At 47.7% G+C, this 15,197-nt stretch overlaps 1 protein-coding gene across 4 annotated transcripts in view; it reads right to left on the bottom strand.

The window, feature by feature from the left end:
- Window positions 1-10,796: 10,796 nt before the first annotated feature.
- LOC136572337 (rab11 family-interacting protein 1-like) overlaps window positions 10,797-15,197 on the bottom strand; it is a 59,260-nt gene continuing 54,859 nt past the window's right edge. For all 4 annotated transcript variants that reach the window (XM_066572841.1, XM_066572840.1, XM_066572843.1 and 1 more), the window contains one exon: window positions 10,797-13,246. In XM_066572841.1, coding sequence (XP_066428938.1) covers window positions 13,043-13,246 — 204 coding nt within the window. In that variant the 3' untranslated portion in view covers window positions 10,797-13,042. The remainder of the gene's footprint in view (window positions 13,247-15,197) is intronic.

Raw genomic sequence — 15,197 nt, 5'->3', positions numbered from 1 at the left:
AATTAATTTTTTAAATAAAAGTTTTACATGAAAATCATTTTTCAACTGAAATGAGCACCAAGACACTAAAATGGATTCTTCTTCCCTGTGAGGCTCCTCGTGGTACAGTTACGCTTGTGAGTAGCATCTGGAATGTCTCTCTGAAGGATCAAACAGCAGTCTGCCATCACTGTAACGCTCCATCTTCCCTGGTATCTTCTCTCCATCTCTTAAATGTCCTGGTGGAATCGTTCACCTTGTTCTTCACTCACAGCTTCCACATGTTCAGGAAAGTAGTCAAGGTGGGATTGGGGGAAATGCACTTTAAACTCACCAGACAACCTAAAGCTTGAGATGCTTTCAGCCTTCGTCCGACGATCTTTTTGTAGTCAGGATCTTTCTTATCGCCTACACATTTCTCTACGACCTCTTTAGATGCCATCCACCCTTCTTTTTGAGAATCCCTCATGGTATTGGCAAACTCTTGATCAGCTATCAGCCTTCTAATGTCTGGTCCGACGAACACACCATCCTTTAATTTTGCCTCCAAGAGGCCTGGAAACTTGGTGACCAAATACTTGAAACATTCTTCATTTCTTGGAAGGGATTTCACGAATTGCTTCATCAACCCCAATTTTATCTGGAGAGGTGGTAGAGGAACTTTATGTGGAGGGACCAAACTTTCTTGGGGGACATTTTGTTGACCGACTGTGAGCACCCCCGACTGCCAACTCTTCTTGGTCCAGTTTGAATACAAAAAAGGTCAACAGGCAGCACTCACACACATCCAAAGAAGGGCAGGACTATGGTATCAATGCACGCCAAGGGAAAGTGAACCCGGATTTTGGTTCCACCAGAGACACTAAGTGAGAAGTAGAGTCCGAGGAATAGACCGGGATGCAATAAAAAATAATGCTTTTATTCCTCCATAAACATAGCCGCCTTTGTCAAGCAGACTATATCCCTGACCATACACAGAGTATAACATACATACATAGAACACACCGTCCACCAATCACATCACAATAACACAGCCGAAATCCATCAAGCAGGTTAACACACTGAGACATGTTGATTAACCCCTTCCAATCCACTAAACTGGACTGCAAAGGCTTAAAAGCTGAAGTCCTCCATGTGCGTCTCCTCCAGATAGACAGCATTGCCCCCGATCGCATTGCGCAGGCGCGAGCAAATCTAGTGATACTGGTTGGTGATGTCATCGCCAAGGAGCACCCGACTAAACAGAGTGAGCGCGATAATCTAGAGCATGCGCAGAAAATAGATGTGTGACTATGGATGCAGCATCAAAGTTGTCTGGCAACGCCAAGAATAGAACAAGCCCGCAGGTCTATAACATAACTGCGCATGCGCCAAAATCTCGCGATATTTCCATATCTAAGCTTCAATAAAATATCCCCATTGTCAAAGGTTATTCAGGTAAACAAATGCACAGAAACCTGTGGAGACGCCATATATGTAGAGCTATAGAATGCGGAACAAGCCTAGCTCTCCAGCAGTATCCATACATGCGCATCAGCACTGTCATGTAGTGCCGATCAACAGCACTCTCCGGTAATGTCAAAGGAATAATAATAGATAGTAATGGGTGCTTATATGCATTATATATATATATATATAAAGGGGATGTATAGTATATATATATATAATAGATAGTAATGGGTGCTTATATGCATTATATATATATAAAGGGGATCATATAGTATATATATATAATAGATAGTAATGGGTGCTTATATGGATAATCAGTAATTGTGCTCGCTTCCTTGATAAAGTATTGAGACGATTCTCTGAGGGGTCTCTGCCCTGATGACCTGGGGACACTGATGACTTTCTGCGTAGAGTCAGTAATCTCACTATGGCTGACGATGTACTTAGTTACACTTGATGTTGTTGCCCTATATACGTCCATCACTCATGAGAGAGGTATGAGAGCCGTTAGTCATTGCCTTCAATCATCTACTGTTTCAGTCGGTTGCCAGCGGTTTGCCCTGTCGTTGCTTGAGTTTGCAGGGGTGTACTATCGTGAGTGGCAGGGCACCGCTATGGGTTCCAACATGGCGCCGACTTACGCTAATATTTATATGCGCATATGTGAAGATCGTATATACTCATCTGTTTATTGGCACAATGTCGTACGTTGGTATAGATATATCGACAACATTCTTATGGTGTGGATAGGTAATGACACCGAGTTGCTTGCTTTCATACATTTCTGAATAGCATCTAGCCGGAGTTGACATTTCCGATGACATCATCTAGAGAGGTCATTCACTTCCTGGATGTAAAGGTGTCTATTGTAGACTCTCTGATTAAAGCAGACCTGTTCACAAAAGCGACAGACAGAAATAACCTTTTGGGGTATGAGAGTAGCCACCCAAGGAGGATGGTCGACCCTCTCCTGTGGTCACAACTGCTCCGTGTTCGACGCATTGCCGATGACGGGGTGGTGGACACCCGGTTGGAAGAGATGTGTAGGAGATTTGAGGCTAGGGGTTATCCAAGACACCTATTGGATGATGCAAGCACAAAAGTGAGGGGCCGGACTTGGAGTGAACTGTTAACTGAAAAGATCCAGACACAGAAGGAAACCCGCACCCCTTTGTGTCTATTCACGGGCCAGCAAGTGGGAGGAGAAGTATAATTCAGAAGCATTGGCCGCTGATTCGTGGGTGTTGTAGTGAGGTCCCTGCATTTTCTAAGCCTCCTGTCATGGCGTATAGGAGAATCCCCAATCTGCGTGATAGATTGGCACGTCCTTTAATATCCAGGACTAGTGAGTCTATACAACGTACATTGTCACCTGCGAGAAAGGGTAATTTCCCTGCCTGTCATGGCAATATGCTGAGAGGAGATCATGGTAAAAAGTATCTTCAGGGGAGATTTACCCGCACTACTACATTTGTTGTCTATCTGATCACATGCCCTTGTGGTCTTGGCTATGTGGGTGAGACGAGCATGGAGGCTCCCACCCGCATAGTCAACCACAATAGCACCATCAGGACGGCGAGACGAAAACATTCTATTAGTCAGCTAAAATTTAGAATTGTTGATTGGGTTGCTCCGCCATTGAGGGCGGGGTTAGACCGTATGAGCCTTTTGAAACGTAGAGAATTGAAATGGATATACGAGTTGGGTACTATGACCCCGACGGGTCTCACTTTAGAACATCCCTGAGCGCCATTTTTATAAACACTTGGGTCTTAGCGTCGTCTTCCGTGTAGGTACATATACACTGGGTAGAGTTGAATGCTATTATATATGATACCTAATGTGTATATGCTTTTATTTTTAGATATACCGGATGTCTGCGTGTTGTCTCCACCGGCTATATTGGATTCCCCCTTAATTGCGCTGACATTTAGTCTGCGTACTTGATTATGTGATTTATCAATAAAGATATATTGTGGCAGTATGCAGGGGCGTGATGTCATCGTTTGGGATTTCAGTAGTGATTTGGTTCCTCTATTTCTATATCAGACGTGTTGATACGGTTCTAGTGTATATGTGTAAACCACCTTTATTATGAACTATGTATAACACCTTCGCTGTACTTTCGTATACAATGGGAGTACCTACCGCAGCATGTATCCTTATAGCTATACGATCCCCTTTTTATATATATATGGTATGTATATAAGCACCCATTACTATTATTATATATATATATATATATATATATATATATATATATATATATATATATATATATATATATATATATATATATATATTGCATATAAGCACCCATTACTATCTATTATTCTTCCCTGTGTGTACCTACCAGATGGTTTCCAATGCCCTTTGATATTACCGGAGAGTTCTGTTTGATGCGCATGTATGGATACTGCTGGAGAGCTAGGCTTGTTCCGCATTCTATAGCTCTACATATATGGCCTCTCCACAGGTTTCTGTGCATTTGTTTACCTGGATAACCTTTGACAATGGGGATATTTTATTAAAGCTTGAATACGGAAATATCGCGAGATTTTGGCGCATGCGCAGTTGCGTTATAGACCTGCGGGCTTGTTCTATTCTTGGCGTTGCCAGACAACTTTGATGCTGCATCCATAGTCACGCATCTATTTTCTGCGCATGCTCTAGATTATCGCGCTCACTCTGTTTAGTCGGGTGCTCCTTGGCGATGACATCACCAACCAGCATCACTAGATTTGCTCGCGCCTGCGCAATGCGATCGGGGGCAATGCTGTCTATCTGGAGGAGGCGCACATGGCGGACTTCAGCTTTTAACCCTTTGCAGTCCAGTTTAGTGGATTGGAAGGGGTTAATCAACATGTCTCAGTGTGTTAACCTGCTTGATGGATTTCGGCTGTGTTATTGTAATGTGATTGGTGGAGGGTGTGTTCTATGTATGTTAGTTATACTCTGTGTATGGTTAGGGATATAGTCTGCTTGACAAAGGCGGCTATGTTGATGGAGGAATAAAAGCATTATTTTTTATTACATCCCGGTCTGCTGCCTCCGACTCTACTTCTCACTTCTTGGTCCAGTGATTTTGTCAGTCCCGACTGTCCCATAGACACAGAAGACAGGGGTATTTGGTATATCCAGCTTGTTGCCCGAGCAGCGTGCACAGGACCTTTAACTCCCCACACACTTGCCAACCGTGGTCTTCATATGGAAGTTTACGAAGACCCAATTCCAAGTTCTCGTAGGTTTCGTTCAGGTGTACGGAATGACCTACAGGGATGGAAGCGTAAAAATTGCCGTTGTGGAGCAAAACTGCCTTGAGACTTCTTTTTGAAGAATCTATGAAAAGACGCCGTTGTGTTGAATCATGTTGGATTTTGAACTGACCCATCCAACCCTCGACATCGATGCAATAAACCAGCTTGTCTTCCGGGGCAAAGTAAGGAACGAACTCCTTGTCATGATGTCTGAACCATGAAAAAGACACTCCTGGCAATAATAAACTCCTGCTTTTGAGTCTTGAACCGAGTGACTCAGCGGCATCTTTGGGGAGATTCAAGTCTCTTACCGAATCATTCATCTCCTCCTGGGAAACAATGTTGGTCTTGTATCATCTTCAAAGTCAGAACTTGATTGGTCATCTGGTTCAGGTCTGACTCCACCTTAATCAGAGCTGGGAATCTCTTCCAAGGTAGTAGGGGGCTTGGGTACTGGTATATCTGTCCCATGGGGGATGGGACGAATTGCTGAATGAAGATTGGGGTATGAAATAGAATGCTTCCATTTGGAGTCATACCCTTTACATCGCATGAACTAAAGTAACAGCCATCACTATGGTTCTTTTGCTCTTGCCATACAATAGGAATCCCATAACGGAAAGTTTTTTTTCTTACCCTTGACCCAATTTCAGAGGTCCTCAACACACTTTATGAGGCGCCCACACTTCATCTTGATCTCCAAGTTTTAGTCTGAAGTAGGTGAAGTATACTTTTTTGACAAAGTCTGTAATATTCAGCTGTTGCTTCAGCACTGTATATTCACCACAAATGAAACAAACTGTCAGGCGAATTAATAGACGTCCGTGGAGCCATGACGCTAACTTGGGGAAACACGATTTAAGACTGTCCAGCTAACACAAAGAGATTGTGGGAGTCACTCCCTCATTCCGTTTGTCAGCAGCCCCAGCAGCAGAGAACAGGGCATCACTGGCAGTAGCGGCAGACACTGAGCGGGGGAGCGAGCTGTCAGGGGCCACAGCAGCAGAGAGTCGGCATCTAGGACAGAGCTGAGAGGCGGCACAGACGCGTCTGCGGAGGGAGCTGATAGCCAAAGGGAGATGCTCTGCGCCTTCATAAGTCACAGCACAAGGGCTTCGCCAGGGGAGATGGGAGGGCGGCACAGCCTCACAGCAGGGGGATTCCTAAAGTGGCTGCAGTATCACACTGTCAGCGCAGGTGACACCTAGTGGTTCACCATGGGGAGAAGGAAGGGGGACGGCTGTTCTGGGGAGAGTGATTGCTGTGGCATGCTAGGACCTTGCTCATGGCAGCCAATCAGCTCCTGGGGGCGTCTCTCCCCTGTTATGCACCCTGCATCTTGTCTCCACCCATACTTCCGGTGGCGTCAAGATACAATAGTACCAGAAGCAAGAACCAAGATAAAAAACTGAATCACGCCCATGCACGTCAGAGTCGGCGTGGTCAGCCTGCAACATGCTGATGCTGGTTTCCATTAGCGCACTCTGGAAGGCATTTTCTTTGAAAGTTATGTTTTTTGGCATTGTATATCTGAAATGCACTGATGTCAACTAATTAATAGTCATTCTGACTTTAAATTTAGTTAAAAACCCTAAGATTAAAAAAATATCAAAAATTGAGAAAAATTTGTTGAATTTGAAGATAATTTTGCATTTTGTGGTAAATCCTGACGTTTTGGATTGTTTTCAATTTTTTTCCGTTTTCAGCACCCAAAATACATGGCAGTTAGTTGAAAATAATCAAAAACAGCTTTATAGTCGCAGATCTGTGTTATCTGGCAGCTCCACACTGGAAAGATCTAACATCGATCAGACCGTTCTACGGTGGTTTGAGCGAGGCCTGAGGGTTCATCCACATTGCCGAAATCCAACGCTGAGCCGCAGATCTTCACATAGCGCTGCTGCGATCTGCATGTGCATTTAGGCCAAATCAAGGGGACAAACGTGTGGCTGTCCCAACATGAATTATACATCAAAAGGCGACACGTCCAGGGGGTAATGTCTGTCCTTGTGGAGAGCACCACGGGGGTAGAGGGAGTCTTACAGATGCACTGATCCCTGGGAAATAGTTATGTAAATGAGCAATGGGATAATCCTCCACAGCGCCATCTACTGGAAGATATCAAAGCTGCTGTGTGACCATAGCCAAGGAGTTTAGTGGCCATTTTGGAGTGGTCCTCATTGTGCTCAGACCCCTAGACTCGCCTTTAGAGGAGATCTCGGGGTTGGTTTCATACTAATGAAAATACAAGACAAAACCCGTTCAGGTGACTTTTATTTAAGTGCTTAAAAACATAATAACGGTCGATGAAGATTCGTAAACATAAGCAACGCTTATAAAATATAGACAGACCTATTTGGCAGAGCAATATATATATATACCCAGATGGAGAGCATGACGGACCCCATCAACAGTCAGCCTCCTTAAGCTGGATTCACATGAGCGTAGGCACGCTTGCGCTGCATTTTTGCGGAGTGGGTGTTGCATATTTGTAAGTGCATTTTATACAGTACTTTTTGCGTGCGCCAAAATACACACAATGATACTCGGCTATCGAAATGGCTAATTAGTGCAATGAGTGCAATATGCTCTTTCCCTGTGCAAATACGCAGAAAAATAGAGCTCGCTACGTATTTTTGGCGCAACTGAATTCTGCACACTAAATAGGGGAACATTGGCTGAGCCCACTGAAACCAAAGGGGATCTTTTCTTCATATTCTGCACAAATACGCTTATGTGAATCCGGACTTAAATAAAAAAACAAACTGATTAATACACAAACAGAGGAGCAGCGGCGGCGCACGTCGGGCAGAAAGAGGGGGTTTTGCTGTTTTCAATGAATGATCTCTCAAAGAACCAAAACTGTAAGGCGAAGAGCGAAATACTGAAAACGAGGACGATCCGCTCGGCTCCCATGTTGCTGCCGCTGGATACGGTCACTGACAACGTAACTGTGTAGTGATCAGTAATGACCGCCATCGGGTCTCCGTCATCTGCTGTCTGGTACTAAAGAGGTTCGACCCCCAGAATCTGTTATGAGAAAGTCTAATAGGTCAATTAGGGAGGGAAAACAAAAACCAGCCTGCGAGGAGTCACCAAACCCCGAGTCTGTTCTGTGTAGGAGACCGCTTATGCCCGATGACCCCATGAAAACAGTAGACGTTAGGCAGTGTATACGTAGAGAGCGGTCTCTTGCTCCGAGTTGGATTGTCCTCTGCTGTCACAGACGAGCTGTAGAATCGTGGCACGGGTCGCGGCAGCCACTGATCACTCCTTTACTGGTGGCCTTTTGGCTCATTTCGGTAATCCGGATTATAAATCGTCCTTTATACTGCGGTTTATTCCTAATTCATACTATATTGTGTATTCTACTCCTTTGTACGTGGCATTGTTGCCATTTTCTTCTCATCGGCCCATTCCGCAGTTTGCAGAGGATTCAGTTTCATGAATGCCCCACGTCGCAGCTGTCACATGACCTCGGGTCGTCACCAGCCCCGAATTGCCCACGCCTCTTACATATCTCCATGCCATGTGATCGTACTCACACCGGGTTTCCAAGTTCAAGAGGAAAAAAACATTTAAAAAAGGAGAGCGTGGAAAGTCAAAACCAATGAAAACTAATCAATTTTGCAAAAAATTCTACATTTCGGCAAGAGACGAGAGAGGTTACTGAGAGTCGGAGATCCTGGTCGTGGTCCCGAGGGCCCGGCGAGGCCTCCAGGCAACGCTTACATTAAAGCCCATTACTTGTACTGGAAGCCACTTCGCTTTCGCAGAAGAGTTTGGCAGCGAGTTAAGGGCGTGGCGACGGGTGTCCAAGTTAACCCCTTTGTGACCCGAGGATCAGCCGATTTACATTGTCCCATTGCGAGAGCCAGAACCCGCTGACGATTCCGTACAAACCCCCTCTGGATCGGCACGATCACTGCAGCAGCTTAGAGAGAATTTTTTAAATGTTTTTACTACCTTTCTACAACAAAAACACATTTTTAAAGAAAAGCACATTGCGGCCTTGTGAGCCCCGGGCCGTCGCCCGGCCTGAGGGCTGGTATTTGCAGGAAGAGCTGTAGTTGGTTGGCACCAGCTTTAGGTACCGGCCACCTCTAGATTAATAACAACGCTGGCGTCCCTTTATTATTACGCTATCCACCGTGCCGGATCGTTTCATGGGCTGCGTCGTCACAAACGCGGTAATACCGATTCCGCGCTGCTTTTTAACACAACATTTTTAGGCATTTTAAATGGGTATTTTTTAAGTGGAGTTTTCTTTCAATTCCACTTTGTGATCGCTCAGTCACTAGGATCATACACCGCAATCCTTATGCAGTGCATTGTATTTATGCTATTAGACTGCTGGAGGCGGGGTCTATCAGGCCGAGTTACACGGCAGACATAGAGGCCTTTTTCCGGCTTCCAGCTGCCATGGGAACCCATTGGTACCTACCCAATCGCAGTGCGTGGTGTCGATGGGTGACAGAAAGAGCAGCTTGACCGTCATCTGCTTACATGCTGCAGTTACTATTGATTGGGGCATATACAGGGTTAAACTGCAAGGGTCTGAGGTTCCTCAGTTCCTGGCAGTTAGAGCAGGAGCCGGGCTGTCAGTAGTCTATGAAGACCCTACCTTAAAGGGATGTATGTGCAGTTTTAAACATAAGGTGAGTAAAAATACACATTGTGGTCACAAAGGGGTTAAGAGGAAGTCTACGCTGCACTGAATAACACCCCGACTGCGCCAAAGGGCTGGCACCATGCCATATTGGATGCCCAAGATGCCATCTACAAGATCCTCTACGACTTCTGTGAACGGCACAGAGTGATCCACCGGTAGACCATCTCTTAACGGCCTTTTCTTCCTGTTGGTTACACTGACACCGCGTCACATGTGAAGACTTCACGCCTGAAGAGTGGCACCACGAACACACAATGCATTCTTCCAAGCCTCCTCAGATGGCCCAAAACGAATATGAAGTTTATCTTGCAGCGGCTTCCTTCCCAGCGAGATCTCAGCGAGGGGTGGAGATGAACTCAGCGATCCCAGACCATGGATGGACAGCGACCGCCAGATGAAACCACAACTAAAGGTCTGATTATCCGCTTGTATTGGAGTCAGGATGAAGAGGACAATTCATTCATGTCATTACAATAGAGCCTGGACTCCTGGCGGAGGGGTGCAGCCAGGAACCAGCCAAACCACGAGCACCGGATCTACCAGAGGCCTCCGTTCTCCAGGAAGGACGCAGCATTTATAAGACACTGGTGGCTTCTCTACATGGAAGACATCCCGGACCTGAGTAGTGTAAGGAGGACATGGTGAGCACCTCAAGACAGAGGCACCCACGAGGAGAAACACCGAATGAAGACACTCCGCTTGTAGGGACCTTTGAGTGAAGACAAGATCAGCATCGGCTTTTTGTTGTAGTCCTGGCTTTTGCTATAGTAGTGGAGGACATTACTATCCCCACAACGGCTCCACCAAGCCTCCATTAACAGAACATCCCCTACAATGGTCAGGAAGGGTATGGAGACCACCCAGAAGGTGTGAGGACAATAAGGCCATTAGCGCTTCTCTGGGAAATAATGGCAGATGGAACAATGTCTCTACAGCACCCCCTACGGGAAGGCAGCATTCCTGCAAATCAATGATAGACAGTTTACCCAGCCTTGTAACGATGACTGGGATTGTGAGCCAAAGCTGGAGTCTTCTCCAGAAGACTCGTTTCAGGGTGCTGGCTTGGCTGGGTGAGAGGCCTGTAGCCATGGGCCAGGAAGGGGAGATGGGGCAATGCCTCTAGAGCACGGATACCCTTCCTGGCCCACGTCTCTAGGCCTCTTGCCCACTGAAACAGTCTGTATGTGGCATCCCTTCCTTCTGGGGCGGCTTCGGCTCACATTCCCACTCATCGTTACAAGGCTTGTTAAACTGTCTGACATTGACTTGCAGGAATGCTGCCTTCCAACAGGGGGCGCCGTAGAGGCATTGTTCCATCTTCCCGGTTGCAGAAATGAACTACAATATAACAGGGGAACGAAAACTGTATTTATTGCTAAGCAGAACCTTCTACAAACCTGAAGGGAAGAAACACCAAACCCCCCCCCCCCCCCCCCCCCCTTCCCGAGAAGAACGACTCCGGAGAGCGACCGCGGCTTTAAGAACCAGCAGATTAATACAAATGTAGAAAAAGGCAGCGGAAGACTTCTTGTCTGCCCCCTACAGACCGTGCAGCTCTGCCAGAAACTGCTACATAGTGCAACTGACTAGACACGGGCAACGGTGGTCTTATTCTGGGGCCCCCACCGTCCCCCAGCAGGAGCTCAGCGTCTTCTGGAGAACCTGCTTCACTCCTTGCATATTCTTCTACTCCAATCACATCCAGTGCTGCAGTTTCCCAGAAAGCACCACGGCAGATGCATGCATGGACCAGCAGGTGGCAGTGGTGAGATGTAAGCTCCATTAGCCTGAGAGCCAATGGGGCACTAGCAGAATAGGGAGTGCAGCTCTGGAGGTGACTCGAGTTTTACAATGGGGTCGTACCACAATTGCAAATAATCCCCAATCCACAGGATAGAGAAAAATGTGCTGATTGTTGGGGGTCTCACAGCCGAGAACCCCCACCGATCTCAGAGGACTCCAGAGTCCCACCTTGACCGTCACTGCAAGGTCACCCCCCACCCCCACCCCTCCCCCCCTGCAGTGCCGTCACTGTGATTACAGGGTTGGCCGAGCATGGGCTGACGACATACCCCCCCTGATGGGGCTGCTTGTGTTGCCCCCGAGTCCCATTGAAAGCAAATAGCATAGTGCAACCACGGGGGGACACAATCAGCCGGGGTCTCAGCAGGGAGACACCCACTGATCAGCAAATGACCCACATGATGGAGTGAACAGCGCGTTGAGGTCCATGAGTGCAGTATAGCTGCTGTCAGACCCCCAGGGAACAACTTCATAGAAATTGGAGAAAGTTCCCCTCCCCCATGGCCAGTAAGAGGTGTGCTATAATCCCACTCTATAAATTCAAGCCGGATCACTCATGCACTGAAGATGCTGTAGGAAGGCTACATACTGTATATGCTACATGGCTACTGATGACTAATCATTAGGAAAGGTCCTCAATGGTAAAATAGGCAAGGGTCTATTGGCCAGGACCTCAGGACCTTAGCAGATTAGCTGTTCTCTGGGCCGGTGTACACTCTGCCGATTTCTGCAGGAAGCAGACAGCTCCATTCTCACTGCAGTGGTCAGGCTTGGTATTGCAGGCATTGAAGTGAATGGGAACTTTGCCTGTAATACCAAGTCTGGCCACTGTAGTAAGAATGGAGCTGTCTGCTTCCTGCAGGAATCAGCCGAGTGCACAAGTGTGGCAGCCAGCAAATAGCTGATCAGCGGAGGATCTGAGTGACAGACCGCTGCTGATCTACTATTGATGGCTAATCCCGCAATTAGGCCACTGATCATTTACAACTGGACAAACCCCTAAGCTTCTGCAATCTTTGGCCGAGGGTCTGGGTATTGGGAGGGCAGAAGGTGGAGGCGAGAGGCATGCTACTACCTTCAGTATGGGCATGAGGTTGTTCTTAGGGTGACAGCATGCTTCCGAAGTATTACAGCCCAGAAGAGTCCCTTTAGCGCACTTTATACACAAGCAACTAGCGGCCGCAGCCATCGGCGTAGTTCACGGGTTGGGCGCACGGCGATGCACGAAGCCGCAAGATGACGAGCTAAAACCGTCCCAGGGACCGAGGGGGTGGATTCAAGTGGCACAATGACACCCTGAGGTCGCAGCATGGCGCACAAGGAGGAAGCGGCAAGAGGTGTGCGCACTTCACCAACCCGTAGAGCCGTCCAAGATGGCTGTCCGCATCAGGCAGCATTGCTGGGATGGCTTCTACGCCCCTTCAATGACAACTCTGCTATTTACTACGGCACAGAATATTTACCCGAGTAACAAGAGAAAGCTGTGAGGAGTGTTGACACGCTTCATACGTGTTGTACTGTCAGCTCCCTGGACCGAGTCCCAGACAAGCGCGTCACGCCGGAGACGCTGCGAACACGGAGGATGATCCTGTGAGGAGGAGAGCAGCGCTGCTGGAGATGTGGAGAGCGTTTACAGCGGCGCCTTCACACCTCTTCACTACAGCACTGTGGGTAATACGGAGCCGCTCGTGCCCGCCGCTCGCCATCACCCAATGTGCGCCAGCCGCTAAACCTAACACTTCGATGGTGAGCGATTCCTCCAAGCTACAACCGTCCCGAAGGCGTCCAGCATCAACCAACCGGCGTTCAGGAGACGAGAAGACGAATGCGAAGGGTTCATGCCAGGACTGGACACAGGGCTGGCCCCGGACCCCGGCGGGCTCTACTCTTTGGTTTCCAGCGGGGCTTGCAGCAGGGCGGGCGCCTGCTCCATTATCCGCACCAGCAGCTTGTCGATGTAGTCCTCCAGCTCTCGGACGTGGCTGTCCCTGCGGCACAGCTCGGCCTCCCGCTGCAGCAGCATGTGGATCAGCTCGTCGTGGGTCAGGTGGTAATACTTGGCCGCTTGGTCCGGTAGACACAGATCCTGGAGAGAAGGCGACAAGAAAACCAGATTACCCTGCAGAAGGCGGAGAGAACGGTGCCAGGCCCCGCCCACAGTGGGCAGCGCTCGTTACCGCTTCATTATACACAGCGCTGCCTTCTATTTTGGCACATTTGCTGGACTTGAATGTCTCAATCATCAGTCTAGTTTTAACCCTTTAGTGACGCGACCTTTTCATCTAAGGACGCAACAAGTGTTGAGGGATCTTACTCTTCACTTTTCAAAAGTCATAACTTTACTTTCCGTCCGCGGACGCAGTGTTTTGGGGACATTTCATGGATTGCAGAACGTTTAACATTTTTTGAAGGGCGGAAGGGAAAAAAACAAAAACAAACAAAAACCACCCATTCTGCCACTAATCATGCAGCATAGATGGTGCGATACTCTGCGGTCGGTACAATCAGAATCCCAAAACCAGGATCACTTTAGGGTTTTCTACTTTTGTACAATAAAACAGATTTTTTTGGAAAACATTTCTGTTTTGCCTCGCTGCACTTGAAGCCCCAGGACTTGATCTCCCCATGGGCGGAGCTCTGTGGGGGCTTTGTTAATTGCCTGAGGAGCCTAGTGGGGCTGCAGGAAGTTCATGTCCTGCTAGTAGAGACATGAAAGTCCAGGAGGGCACGGTAATCTCCAGACAGTAGTTGCTGGAGATGGGTTCTGTAAAAGTCTTTGGGCCTGGATTTTTGGAATGGATGGCAGGTTGGTAGTGGGGCCATCCATTCCTCCACTCCAGGTTATGTGCGAGGTCAATCAGTAGAGGTGCTGAGGGTGAGCCAGGAGAGGTGTGCATATAAATAGCAGTGTGCACTGACACAGGGGGGATAAGATGGGTGCTGGACCCCGACAGCCTGTGATACCTGTTAGAGATGAAAGCCCTGCTGTGTGGTGCACGTGCGGAGCGTGACCTGGTCAGGCAGGGGCGGCCTGTTATCCTGATGCTGGACTCTTATTTTTGTGCCTGAAGCTAAAGCTGAATTTGTTTGATTTTCTGGACAGAAATAAACGCAGGTCCCGCCGCACTGGGACTTTATCCACTGGTTTCTGCCTTTGACTGCCGCCCACCGGCACTCAACCGAGCTGTCCGCCCACAATACCCCATTACACTATATACTGGGTCACGGCTCCTTTATCTACCCCATTACACTATATACTTGGTCACGGCTCCTTTATCCACCCCATTACACTATATACTGGGTCACGGCTCCTTTATCTACCCCATTACACTATATACTGGGTCACGGCTCCTTTATCTACCCCATTACACTACATACTGGGTCACCGCTCCTTTATCTACCCCATTACACTACATACTGGGTCACGGCTCCTTTATCTACCCCATTACACTATACACTGGGTCACGGCTCCTTTATCTACCGCATTACATTATATACTGGGTCACGGCTCCTTTATCTACCCCATTACACTATATACGGGGTCATCACTCCTTTATCTACCGCATTACATTATATACTGGGTCACGGCTCCTTTATCCACCCCATTACACTATATACTTGGTCACGGCTCCTTTATCCACCCCATTACACTATATACTGGGTCACGGCTCCTTTATCCACCCCATTACACTATATACTTGGTCACGGCTCCTTTATCCACCCCATTACACTATATACTGGGTCACGGCTCCTTTATCTACCCCATTACATTATATACTGGGTCACGGCTCCTATATCTACCCCATTACACTATATACTGGGTCACGGCTCCTTTATCTACCCCATTACATTATATACTGGGTCACGGCTCCTTTATCTACCCCATTACACTATAAACTGGGTCACGGCTCCTTTATCTACCCCATTACACTATATACTGGGTCACGGCTCCTTTATCTACCCCATTACACTATATACTGGGTCACTGCTCCTTTATCTACCCCATTACACTATATACTGGGTCACGGCTCCTTTAT

Source organism: Eleutherodactylus coqui, chromosome 7 (assembly GCF_035609145.1).
Source record: "Eleutherodactylus coqui strain aEleCoq1 chromosome 7, aEleCoq1.hap1, whole genome shotgun sequence".
In the NCBI taxonomy this organism is placed as follows: domain Eukaryota; kingdom Metazoa; phylum Chordata; class Amphibia; order Anura; family Eleutherodactylidae; genus Eleutherodactylus; species Eleutherodactylus coqui.
This window is presented reverse-complemented; position numbering and strand designations above follow the sequence as displayed.